Below are 14,383 nucleotides of genomic sequence, written 5' to 3'. Positions count from 1 at the left end.
CAGGCATGATGTATTATTTATTTTTTGTGCTATCACTAAAGTCAAAACAGGAAAAAAAAAATTAATCCACATCTCCCTCCTGTACTATAGCTAGAAAAAACAAAAGGCATTTTAAAAGGCCAAATAGCACAATAACAAAGCAAGGTAAAAATAGCAATATTACTTTGGATATACCAGTTAACAAAATGTTAGATTGTCAGATTGGAATACATAAATAGTGCCATGAAGAAATCTAAGCTGATCTTTTTTACTTTTCTCTATAATTTTGTTTATTTGTAATGAAAAAGTAAATTTGAGGAAAAAGAATGTCTGTTTTGGCAGAATCTATTTTAAATGGTATTACCTTAAGACCTTTAACTTTTTCATAAATCTTACCAATTAAAAGACTTCTTCAATGTAGGTATTTTAGATTCTGAAAGTACTTAAATATGTGCTATGGTCCTAATGAATTCTAGTTTAGGCAAACAGTTAAGCGCCTTACAGAAATGGAATGCTGGTGGCACTGAATATACTATAGTGGGGTAAAATGATCCTGTACCGATCTTCTACCAATCTGGATTCATAATTTCAGTAGCTATGAGATTCCTACGTGCTTCTGACTCACAGTAAATGTTACTACTGAGAAAAAAAAAAAAACAAACCAACCTGATGTGGGTATCCAGCAACTCTTGAACTTGTAGTCTATCTGACAAAGCTAGGTATGATGAAAACAGAGCAGCAAGCAATTCGGAGAAAAAAGTAGCATCTATCAGATTGCTATTTGCCGATGTTAACTGTTGGCACCAGAGAGGGTAAGGTGGGTAACTGACAGACTAGGCCCTCTGCCTCCTTGGGCGCCATGCTGAACAAAGTATTCCAAAACACCAGGGAAATTACATTGCACAAGGCATGGTTCTGACACCACGTAATTCTCCCCCTGGCCAAGTGACATGTGGGAGGTGGACTGTTACTGTGTGAAAGCTACACTCAGAAGTGGACCACATGTAAAGGCACACCAAAACCTATAGATCATGCTTTCCCCCCCTACTGCCAACTGTATTTTAGTGTCAAAGCCTCTCTACTGTGTTAAAGAAAATTCAAACTCAGGATGAGTTTCTTGATGGTTTAAAGCATATCTAGTCTCACGCACGCTGATTTCACACTGAAGACATGGAGTTTGCTTGTATTATACACCTCCAGCATACTCCAAAGCTCAAAGTGATGCAGTGTCTAAGCATGGTATTGACACTGAGGATGCATAATGTCAGCAAGTATTATCTTACGAATGGGGTGGAACACTGTTAACATATTTTGGATTCACCGTCTACCTTCTGATCTATTTAAGGGTCACTGTAAGAATATGTTGCCTCTTGCATGGTGTAGAAATATGACTACATTTGTAATACAATGGTTCCATCACCCCCCTAAGAACAAATGTTAGCTTTTCTTAGATTGCTCTTTTCCTTAAGGGATTATAAATATTTAAGCCTGTTCTACCCTACCAAAAAAAAAAAAAAAAAAAAGTACCTAATGGCAATATTCACATGCTGAAGCTCAGTCTAGGCATAGCTTTTTGAAGGATATGGTCTTTCTTTCAGACTATTGAGGTCACAAGCAGTGAAACAGACTTCTTTATCTGGCAATGAGAAATTCACCCTGAAATTATTCTGTGTGATGTTAAGTTGAACCAAGGAGTGTTACCCAGTGTTACCCTACATTATCCTTTTGCTTATTTACTCAGAAAATATGAACAATATATTGAGCTGTGTACTGACAAATACAACCAAGAAAGCATCTTTTTTTGTTCCAAGGGCTTTGGGATTTTACTCAGAAACATGGTAAATGCAAGGATTTAATAAAACATAAAAGCTAGTCTAGTACTTCTTGAAAGAAAGCTTTAACATGACACATACTACCATCAGAGTAGTTTGTAGGGCTCAGAAAACCTTTCCAATTAAGTCTTATGTAACATACAGGCAGGTTAAGAAAAGGAAGAAAAAAATTATTAAAAACTTATTCAGTTTTTACATTTACTGAATACTTTAATATATGTTCAGACTTAACAGAGGGGAAAAGGTAGCTGAGTTATTTCTGAAATCAAGTAGTTACTATTTACAATGTTGTCAATCTTTTACAAGGAATTAACAAGTAAGAAAATTATTTACTGATTGAAAATTGTAAATTTACATTAATTAACTTTAGATTCCTTTAAAAAGATCAGAGCCTCAAAGAGGCTGCAATGAATCATAGTGCTGGTCTGCACTAAAAAGCTTGGAATATATTCCTGGTTTGTAACTGACCCATTCTTTTTTAATGGTATAATACTTCTATTAGTGTCTTCTACCACTACACCAGCAAGGATGGTATACTACACTTCCAGGATGGAGGATGTGAAAAGAGGATTAATCTGGAGTCTGGCAACAGTAACTTTTCCATGATTTTCTATTCACAGTGGTTCATCTTCTTTTACCTGTATAGAGTGTTCTGACTATTACAAACAGGAAGAATATTTTCAGAATAAGATACTTACTCTTTGGGAAATTTCTGCCCTATTCCTTCTCTCTTCTAGAACATGTATGCCAGAGCATTGCAAGGAGTCTCTAAGTTAGGATCAAATATAGTTACCTAGCTTTGTTCAAACATCATAAATACTTACTTACAAGGCTAGTCATATAATTATGAGTAGTTCCAATAACTTACAGACATTAGCATGCTAAAACATCATTAATCTAATGGATCATTTAGTCCATTAGGGTGGATTGAAGAGTCCAGATCAAGAATAATATTCAAAATGAAAGAGTACTCAGCAGATAATGACAAGTTCAATATATCTTAATTTAAAATGTGCATTTCTTATTGTTTTATTCACTGTTTTTAAAATTAATTTGATAGTTTAAAGAAAATGAAATTAAGATTACATTGAAATGGGTTAATCTACTGGTTTTGTTAATTTCCCCAACTAATGGAATTTGCTCTGGTTTATTCATGCTGACTATTCATGAAAGTACATTTGCTAACAGAGAAAATCAATTTCTATTTATATCTTATTTTTACAGACAACAACATTAATAGGTCTTCTGAAGACAGCTAGACTGCTGCGTTTGGTGAGGGTAGCACGGAAATTGGACAGATATTCAGAATATGGTGCTGCAGTTCTGATGCTCCTTATGTGCATATTTGCACTAATTGCACACTGGCTTGCTTGCATTTGGTATGCCATTGGAAATGTAGAAAGACCTTACTTGGCTCACAAGATTGGCTGGTTGGATTCTTTAGGAGAACAATTAGGAAAACATTACAATAAGAGTGATGCAAGCTCTGGACCATCCATCAAGGACAAATATGTTACAGCACTTTATTTTACCTTCAGCAGTCTGACAAGTGTAGGGTTTGGAAATGTGTCTCCAAACACCAACTCAGAGAAAATCTTTTCCATCTGTGTCATGTTGATTGGCTGTAAGTAATTTTATCTTATTATTTTTTTTCTTTTTTTCTCCGTGTTTGAGCAAATGACTTCACAGTGTAAGATAATAAGATTATAAGCATGCAGCTGGAAGGGCAAATTCCCAGGGAAAGCAATGTTATATGTGAAAATATGTTGTGTCTCATGCAGTGTCAGGAAGTAGTCAAGTTGCTTGACTACTCAAAATCTGTTATGCAAACTGTCAGAAGTTTTGTGTTGTATATCAGTGTCTATAAGCAAATCCTGTATAGGGTAGGAAGCTGAGTTTTGAGTGGATTTAGGAAACCATAGCCCATCATTTTTCGATAATCATAATTATATTTTATTTGTTGATTTAAACCCTGAACCTATAAATGTATGCATACCTTCTTAACTCTGCCCTTTATTCTTAACTTGTACTTAACCTTAGTTCTGAGTTCTTAGTTCTACCGAAGACTGTAAAATTAGATGAACCTAACTTACAAACTAAATTCAGAACTACAAATCTCCAAAGACAAATATTACCAACTTGATTATGGTTTAATATTTAAGCCTCACCTGCTAACTGAGTTAGTACTGATACAATCAAATCAATAAAAACTTCAGGTAAATCAATTCCACATCTCTGAAAATGTTACTAGTCTGATCTGAGCTGTTTTACATACAAAGTACATTATAAGAACTGTTGCATCATCTGCAAAACCCAATTATATGACTTAAGTAAGATTTGTTTCTATTTAATCCAGCATTAATGTATGCTAGTATTTTTGGAAACGTATCTGCAATAATCCAAAGACTCTATTCGGGAACTGCACGGTATCACATGCAGATGCTGCGAGTAAAGGAGTTTATACGCTTTCATCAAATCCCCAACCCTCTGCGGCAGCGACTTGAGGAATACTTCCAGCATGCGTGGACATACACCAACGGCATTGATATGAACATGGTATGTTGTTCTGGTTTTCAGGCACAGATGCTGAGGAATAGATAAATGCATGAGATTTTAGAAAGAGATTGTAAGTCTTCATTATTTATGAGCTGTAAAAATACAAGCTTAAGAAGATGGGTATATAGCAATTATTGAAAACCAAGCCATTACAAGTTCGGCATCCAAACATTTAACTGCCTGGATCATTACAAGCTATGTCAGAAATCTGAACTCTCATCATGCATAGGAAAGCTTGAGAGCTGCAGTTCTCCCTTGCATTCACAACCACATAATTCTGCACTGAAAGTCAGCACAGTACCTACTAACCATTTAGCAATCAACAGAATCTCATTTCTAGGAAGTGGCAAGGTACAACACTCGTATTTTCTGTTCTTGATAAAAAAACTGTAAAAAAATAGAATAAAACAATATAGAAAAAGATATTATGTGGCAAGCTAAAAAGCAATAACAATCTGCTAATGAGCAAAAGTAAGCATCTATATTTCTGGCAAAGAACAAAAAAAACTATACACTTTCATAACAATTTAACTAGAAATCAACCTCTAAAATTTTGACATAAATTCAAACAGCTTCATCTATACATACGTTAGTGAATGACTGTCAGAGTGGTACACTTTTATGTAGTAAGCAGAAACAATGGTCTTGATTAAAAGCTTTTATAAAGCTGAATCACTGACAGCTTGACTTTATGGTTACCATTAAGTAAAGCAGATCTTAAAAGTAAGACAGCAAATTAAGTATATTGGGCTTCACCTCCCACTTCCATGAGTGTCTCCTCCAGAGGGATATTATGCCTAGCACAGGACAGGGATACCTGTATAAACCTTTGCTGGGGATTACCGCAGTGGATGGCAGCATCAGTAGCTTCATCCTGTGTGGCACTGAATGGCTCTAATTCCCTCTGATGGCAATGGGATTGTGGAGTACTCAGCACTTTGCAGGATCAGGCCCTTAAGCTGCAGGTGGGTGCAGCCTAAAGTATCTCATTGAATTATTTCTGAAGATATTACAAAATCATGTACGCCTTAACTAATCCATTACCACTAATGGATGTACTAAGAACACCTGTTTCATATGAAATAGTAACTAAAACTGGATGTTATCAGGTTAAACTTTGCATAATGCAGGAATTGGTGTACTGGAATTAGTCTTGGATTTGTCATTAATGTGAAATACTAACTAAATGGATTAAAGAGCCCATATTCTGCAATGTGATTGTGAGGCAGTATGGAGGCTTTGTTTTAAATAAAATGTGAAAAAAATCAAGTTTAGTATCTTGTTTTATTATACTTTATTTCTTATTCTGTTCACAATTCTGTCCCCAAGTTTTATGGCAGTTGCTTAATTTTCTTAAAAAGTGAGTTTGAATATATTACACTTAGTGCAAGGATAATATAAGAATTGTGTGATTTATATTGTACTTATGAAAGATTTATCTCTTTTCTGTCTGCTTCATACCTAAATACATGGAATAACACCACCCACTGGTAAGAGCAGGAGGTATTTATATCAAATTTACTTCCAGTATAAAGTGTGGAGAATATCCATGTTATCTGTCGGGTTTAGAGCTTGTTCAATGCTTTCTAATTTTAACTGTAACTTTTTGCATGATGAAGGGGTAGATAGCAAAGGGAAATAATCCAAGTAGAATCAGATGTGGGGCAAAATGGTTAGTAAAAATTAGACATTAAAAAATGCTAATCTAACCACATTTATTAATCACTGTTTTACCCCACAACTCAAATCATGCTTCTCTGCCCAAAAAAGGTCATGTGCATATTGGTTTGCATTAGATAGTTGCTCTGAAGGAATGTTACTCTGACAAAGTTGCCATGCTGATCATTCTGCATTTTCCTTTGCGTGAATGCTCTTAGGTCAAAACATATATGCATGTTAGCACAAGCACCAATGACGTTTTCTTGGCTATAAGCCATGTGCATATGAGATGGTCTTGCATGTGGTATTAACTTAATTTTGCATGAAATATTTGCATTTACACACCAAAGGGCTAATACTGTCCTCAGACAAATGTGTTTGGATCCTGTCAATATTTACTGGGAGTTTTTTGCAAATATCTGAAGGCAGAATTCAATCCAATGTCTTTCTTTTTCATTTCATGACTGAAAACTAAATAAAATTCAAAACCTCAGTCCTCTTTCTCCTTTGAAATATGAAATGCATGAATAATTTACATTTTTATATATATATGTATGTACGTGCAATGTATACACACACATATACTCATATATATATATAAAAATAATGTTAGAGACTAAGTTTCAAAAGATGCTTTTAATTATCGTCAGTAATATACTTAAGAATTCAGGAAAACTGGAAAAAAAACCCAAACTTTTAACCTCAGGAATAATACTGCACTAAGACTAAATAAACTTGATTTCCTAATCAAAATCCTACACTTTATATTGAAAACCAGAAGATAATACTTTATTCTTATTTGAAATGGCTAAACTTAAAATTAGCTTTAAAGATCTGCTGGTGAAATATGCTGAGAACATTGTTTATTTGTTCATTTGTTCCCCTCTGCTTCATTTCTACATCTCTTTGATTATGTTTCATTGCATAATGTATTTTGATAAAAACAGTTCCACATAATTATGCATGGACTGGATAAACAGGATTTGGGATTTATTTTCATCTGGATAAAAATCTTGAGTCTATAGAATAAGCATAATTTAAATCATATCCCTATGGTATACACTGGCAAAGTTAAATTACAACAAAATTATTTACAGTATATATTGTTTCATGAAAGATGTCACCAGTCCCAAAGATTCAAAGATACTATTTTTATTTTTTTAAACTGTCCTGTTCTGTTTTTCCTAAACTCTCTTTGCCTTCTTTTCCCCCCATCATTCCAGTGTTATCAGTCCAACACTGATAATAGCATGCCTGTGATGCTTACCCTAAAAAGATGACATATCTGGTGTTTGAGATCCTTTTTTAAGTTATGCATGTATCTTTTACAGTCCTCCCCCTGGTCCCCTTCTTTCCATGGATCTTCTGTGCATCTGAATAGCTTTATTGGTTTATTTTACCTTTAAAAATAGTTCAAAGAAGTAAATAAGTGGGACCAGCTTTGGAAAGGTTTAGCCAAATACACACATTAATATTTTGGATGTGGGACAGATTTTGGGTTTTACCCAGTACCATGAAAAAAGAGAGCAAGTCAGAGTTTTTATATATAAATTTATGGAACCTTCTCCTGCAAGCATCCAGGCAAATCGTTGATTTTACACCTGTGATAAGTTGTCCTGGCCACAGTGATCATGCAAGTACAGCAGAGCATACACCTATCTTGAGGGTTCAGAACCAGCAGTGCTACAGTATCAAATAAAGGCCAAGTTCATTGTTGCTTTGGTAAGGCTTCTTTTGTGAGAAATTGGCCACTGGTCACAGGATGACACCACTACATTTGTTATTCTTGCTTTTCCTCCTGCTGTGATTATTTCTTATGACCAAAGCAATTCTACCAATAGAACTATTGCCCGTAATATTCTTTGAACCAGAAAACTACAAAAGTAAATTAAAATTTCGAAAACAGCAAGAAGAAATTCCTTATATGATCAGAAGGTTAATCCAAATTAGAAGTGTTTGGAACAAAAACTGGTAGTAATTGGTTAAACAGAAGGAATATGTAATCATGGTGAAAAGTGGTACTGTTATTTGTGTATTTGTGTTATTTGTGTATTATATGTCTTAATGGAAATCATAAGGTATATAAGCCTATCAGAAAGTACTTCAGATATGATTAGCTGTAAAGCTGTTCTTTCATTTTCTATAACAAGACCACTTAAAAAGCATGAATGCCAAAATAATTTTCTGTCCTCCTCACCCAGCAATGTAACATATCTCAGAGATCACCTTTCAGATGTACTCAGAAACTGTAATAAGATTATAGATTAAGAATGATCTACTGCAGCTCCAGTAATTTCAACATTAAAATGTCACACAAATCTGTGACATGGCAATGACTGAAAGCAAAAGTTCCTAATTCTTGATAAAGTTGTCAGACTTCAAATCTCGTTGAAAAGTGAATTAGCTCATCATCACACACTGCCTCTCTCCTCTCTCAACTGTTGTAAGGACTTCCTTCATATCCTGCCAAAACCAAGCAAACAAACAAAACCAAAACTGACTGTGCAAAATTTTCCTATATGAAGAAGAGGAATCATCAGAAATAATCCCTATTCTATGTGGAGCCCAAGAGCTGCTGGAGCAGAATTATCCCCACCTGTGCCCTTGTTCATTCTTTTCTAAATGGTGAAAGCCCTTGGAAATGTTTTGGCCTTCTGCTTATAGAAATAGTTAATTTCTGTAATTAACTATCACAGAAATAGTAAATTCTAAATTCTTTCTAGAAATAGAACTAGGTTGAATTAAAGAAATGTTTAGCCTAGATTAAGATCTTATTAAAATCTGAGAGTCAAATGTTTGTGACAGAACTAAATCCCGCACTACTCTTTCCATCAGAGGGAACAGCTACTGGGGGACAGAGATCCTAATTCAAAATCTATGCAGTGCGATTTGTGCAGCTAAAGAGTATCAGATTAGTGCTAAAATTAGGTGGAAGAAAGATAAAAATTAAAGACATAGATTATTTCACAAAATATATGACTTACTATGAATTAATTTCACTCGGTCTTACGGAACAAACTAAGACAGACAAAATGTTAATTTTTAATATAAATACCCACTAGAGTGAACTCTCCAAGGCATGGATTTTGCTCCCTGTAATTAGTTCAAAATTTATTATTCAAATCATTCAAGAACTTTATTCAGCATTTAGTGATGCCAATGTCAACATATCCTGAGATCTATATTATGCAGATGGGATCTAAATAGAGATTAAGTATGTGTAGTCTATGACACAAAGTATATTTATTCCAGCCTCTTTATACCTTCAGCTGCTCAGATTTTTTGCGGGGTCAGTTTTTGTGTGGATCAGTTTCTCAAACCATTTCACAGGGAGAGATCAAGACAGGGCAGGAATAAACAGACAATGTGGGGAAGGGCCAGAATTCCTCTTTCAGTTTATGCCAGCTTAAATAGTCAGATGAACTAGTAGTCTACCTTTATCTTTCCCTCTATATGCTGAATGCTTGCTACTCATAAATAAGTCTGACTGATTCTAGGACAAGAAAGCCTCAGTCAAAATGAGTTTCAACACACCCCAAACAGACCCATGACACACAAGATCTCTCTTGTGCTGTCTTTAACAGCTGCCTGGCATTTAATGCTTGATCCCACCTATATTTCAACAGAGAAAATGTATGACAAGATTTTATGCAGAATTAAAGGAATATCTTTGACTGCCAGACTGCAGGGACTGTAATATCTCAACATACTAGGAAAGGCTGAGAGAGGTGGAACTGTTCAGCCTGGAGAAGTGAAGTTTCACAGGGGATCTCATCAATGTGAACAAAAACCTGAAGGGAGGGTGTAAAGAACAAGGAACCACTCTTTTCAGTGGTGCCCAGTGACAGGACCAGAAGCAATGGGCACAAACTGAAACAGGAGGTTCCGTCCAAACATCAGGAAGCACTGTTTTAGGAGGATGACTGAGCACTGGCATGAGTTGCCCATAGAGGTTGTGGAGTCTTCATCCTTGGAGATATTCAAAAGCCATCTGGGTATCATCCTGGGCTACCAGCTTTAGGTAGCCCTGCTTGAGCAGGGAGGTTGCACAAGATGACCTCCAGAGATTTGTTCCAATCTCAACCATTCTGTGATTCTGTTGGTATAGAATGTGATGATATTTCCATGTTTAATGACAATTATTGTAGCTAATATCCTGATTTGCTTCAGCTTGGATGCTTTCTATATATTTTCTGTGGCACAGATGTCAATACCTGTTCCAGAACTGAGGAGAGAAAATCTAAAAATTGTCATGAATCTTATCATTTATCCAGACAAAACAAAGTTATCATTGCCCCAGATATTGCTAGTTGTTTGAGGTTAGGGCACCTAGATGTCTTCAGTTCTGTTGTCACAAAGGTGTCTGATACATGTATGAGTGATACCTTGTTGTAATCTTGAAAAAGAGAAGTTAATGAAGCTGGGCTTCCTCTCCATTTATAAAAGACCACATTCTTCAAGGCAATATGATTCATGTCCCTACTATCTTCACTTATTCCTTCAACAGCTTCAATCACATATTCCACATAAAATGTTTTACTTCTCGCTCAGTGATGCTTGCCTCCTCTCTAAGCATGCCAATTAGATAAACCAATGTTATTTGACGTGGAATAAGTTTTATTCCAGTCAGGAAGAGACAACTGAACTTGGACTTGATAACTATCAAGGAGAGACTACTGGAGCCTATGGTCACAGCATCATAACTGGTTTTCCTTTTTTTTTTTTTTGGGGGGGGGGGGGGGAGGCTGATTTTCTATCTTTTCTTTTTTAGATCTGTGTCTCTCAAATTATGCATGAGTTCTAATTCTAACTATGATTCTAACCATGAGAATCCAAGATTTTTCTCACCAGGGCCCAGTGGAATCACTATTGAGGAGATGTTGAGTGTAACAATAGAAATATGTCAGGAAAGAATGAAGCAATTGAAACCCAAACCTTTATTTAAATGATTTATTAATTTTGGATTTGTCATTGAGAATAGTGCTATTTAAAGAGTAATTCTAGCTTTATCATTTTCAAAATTTTATTTTGAAAATTATTTTATTTTTGCGTCACCTAGTCCTACATTCATATGATTTCAAGATTATGCTGGCTTTTAGTTGTTTAGAAAAGTGTATTTTGAATTTTTGTTGTTACATTGGAGTGTGGCTTAAATGTGTTTAAAGACATCAAAAGCTCACAACGAAAGAAGTGAAATGCAGTATTTAGAGTTTTATTTTTTTTAAGGTAATCTCATGATTTTGAAGACTGAATGGATGATTTTCTAATATTTAGAGTTGTCAGTATGTGTACACATAATGTATTGATGTTGATCACTACATTATAAGAACATGATTTTCAACGCAATTGTTCCTGCTCTACACAGACAACCAAAGATATTTCTGAGAATCAGATACTTCCTTATTAACACAGGCTAAAAATTGATGAATGAGAAATATTTTCTCAAAGTCATGAAAATCTGAATATTAGAAATGTACATGGAGGCTTGGGTTGGCAAGATGTTGTCCATACTGCACAACATAAAACTTAGTTTGGAAACATCAAATCCTGTATAGTGTCAACTACTGGACTTGGATTAAATACCTCACTATATACAATGTGCTCGATATGGTAAGCCCCTTTTAGCAATGTAGTATATAGCAATGTTTTAACAAATTTATCTTCAAATGAGCTTCTTTCTTGTATTTCTAAACTTGTGTTAGTGGAGTAATCTCCAAAATTCCATTGGAAATCAATGTTATTTGGGCACCTGTCTTCCTTCTAGACATTTGACAATTGGATTAATGAGTAAATGTTCTTCCTCTCTGATGTATAACAACTATTTTAGAATGTAAGCTCCATGGGGCAGGGACTTTTTAATTGCAGATACTTTAACAGAGGCTAGTATCTTTCAGATGTTATTGGCATATAAGTAACTATTAACTATTGTGCAATGATTTTAGAACAGTTTCATATTAAGTATAAATTAATTTCCAAAATAATTGTTTCTTTAAAGAAATCCCCAAAGTATCTTCAGAAATATAAGCCAACACACATGGTCTGCATGATTTTTGCTTAATGGTAAAGTACAATCCCTTGATAAATGAGATAAACAGAAACTGATGTGAAAAATGAATTTATGCTAGGACTGTGCTCTTGACTTTCTAACAGTTCAAATATCTTTTCATCTGAGTACCTCTGAATTGAAAACATATTTCCTATATTGCATCTTATAAAAAATGGAGCTATTCTAAATTATATTCAGATGGGCGTATAGCAAAATAATTAATTCAAAATAGGTCTTTTTTATTCACATGACTAGAGAACAATTTCAAAATAAACACCTGCAATTTTTCTCCACCTGTATTATTAACAGGATGTATTTGGTTATCAGTTTCCCAGTATCATTCAGTAAATAAGTTGCTACAACCCACAATATTTTTATTTCAATATAATTACATTAAAATAAAAAGAGTAGTTGCATACTAAGCTATTTCTAGTGGTGTGATAGATACTGAAAACAGAGTGGCACCACAGAAGCTTTTCATTTATCATGTTTTCTTTTGCTTATTGTGGTTGAACACTGGCTTTTTCTGAGGATGTATACATTTTGTGTGGTAGTGCCCTGTAGCTCATAAAATTTATATATATGTGTGTGTTAAAACATTCTGTTTGTTATTTCACAGTATTGATTTCCATTAGCAATCATAGAAACATTTCAACTCAGTTAAAGGTACTAATATTTCATTTGTAAATCATAGCTTGGCTTGTGTGGACAGAAGCCTCATATCAGAAATTTGTTCATCTTCTCCGTTAGCAAGGGATATGAGTTGTCGTTATCTTTATGCAATAAGAGTGAGTGCACAGACCTTTATTGTGCTGAAGTAAGAATTAATATAGCTACAAGTGAATGCATTTTGTATTTTTTTTTTTCTGTGCAGGAATATTTATGTGTTTATACAAAAACAGTGCAGAGGATAAACAGGAATGAACTAATAGACTGCTCTAATAACAAAAAGACACATCCTGTTCACATATTCATAAGACTGGTAACATTAGTTCATGTTTTGTCCTTAGAAACATGCAACTGATGTAGCCAGTCCCAGGGAAAGCATATGACCCATTAACATCATTGACAGCAGATAACAGGATTTAATGGAAAGAAAGAGTGGCACACAATAATGTGTCAGGCCCATTCCGTAACACAGCGGGCAGAGTCACAAGGTGGGCAGTACTCCCATAGAAGTCAGTAGGAGAAATGTTTATTGATTCTAAAAGAAGCAGAGGAAAGATGATCCTAGACAATTTAGAAAAGCTCCCACATAATGACCATGTTGTAAGTAGCTCACTTTTTTTCTTCTAAACCAAATTAACATGTTACCATGGTGCCCAAGAGTAATCACGTGGTTCTACTTCAGGCATACTCCCATTGTTCTGAGTAAGAGATGAGCAAGGACCATAGCAACTAGCCCTGTGGTTTGCTGAACTAATCATCTGCCTATATAAATCTGCATAACATCATTGTTCCAGTGGCACATGTTGCTTTTTCTGATAAAAATCTAAGTCCTACACTTGCAAGCAGAATATATTTAACATGAAAATCCCATTAAAATGCCCTCTCTCTGAAAAATACCTGGTCTTGTTCAAATAGCTCTAATTTTACAAATGTCGTGGTTATTTCAGCAAAAACCTCTCTTATATTAAATATAGTACTTTGATAAAAAGGAAATAGACATATTAGTCCAAATACGTGAAATTCAGTCAAGACTCTCCCTTTAGCTGTCTTGTTATTTTACTGCAGTATATTCATTCATGTACCTTGATACCATTTCTTGCAGTGAAAGAAATCTTAATAATGAATTTTGTAACCACTACATACATTAGTATGTACATTAGTATTCATATTGTATAAGCTTTGCAATATAGATTATGCTATGTATTTGTTGAATCATAATACTCTGACAGCTCTTAGGGTCCCCTCTATTTGTATGTCACATCTTTCCTTCTGTCCAGGAAGAAAACATAAACATTGTATCAAGCAGGTTTCATAGCATTCACATGAAATCCTTATGCTTGTCTTTCCAGGTCCTGAAGGGGTTTCCAGAATGCTTACAAGCTGACATTTGTCTGCACCTCAACCAAAATTTGCTTCAGAATTGCAAAGCTTTCCGGGGAGCCAGTAAAGGCTGTCTTCGAGCTTTGGCTATGAAATTTAAGACAACACATGCACCTCCTGGAGACACTTTAGTGCACTGTGGAGATGTTCTCACTGCTCTTTACTTTGTGTCAAGAGGCTCCATTGAAATCCTTAAGAGTGACATTGTTGTAGCCATTCTTGGTAAGTAGATTACTACAGGGCATGTTAACAGAGGATTGAA

General features: G+C 34.9%; 1 protein-coding gene across 1 annotated transcript in view; it reads left to right on the top strand.

The window, feature by feature from the left end:
- Positions 1–14,383, top strand: part of KCNH7 (potassium voltage-gated channel subfamily H member 7) — a 242,744-nt gene that overhangs the window by 196,173 nt on the left and 32,188 nt on the right. Inside the window, exons 8-10 of the mRNA XM_075710364.1 lie at positions 3,036–3,435; positions 4,168–4,367; positions 14,091–14,343. Coding sequence (XP_075566479.1) covers positions 3,036–3,435; positions 4,168–4,367; positions 14,091–14,343 — 853 coding nt within the window. The remainder of the gene's footprint in view (positions 1–3,035; positions 3,436–4,167; positions 4,368–14,090; positions 14,344–14,383) is intronic.

Source organism: Pelecanus crispus, chromosome 5, assembly GCF_030463565.1.
Source record: "Pelecanus crispus isolate bPelCri1 chromosome 5, bPelCri1.pri, whole genome shotgun sequence".
NCBI lineage: Eukaryota > Metazoa > Chordata > Aves > Pelecaniformes > Pelecanidae > Pelecanus > Pelecanus crispus.
This window is presented reverse-complemented; position numbering and strand designations above follow the sequence as displayed.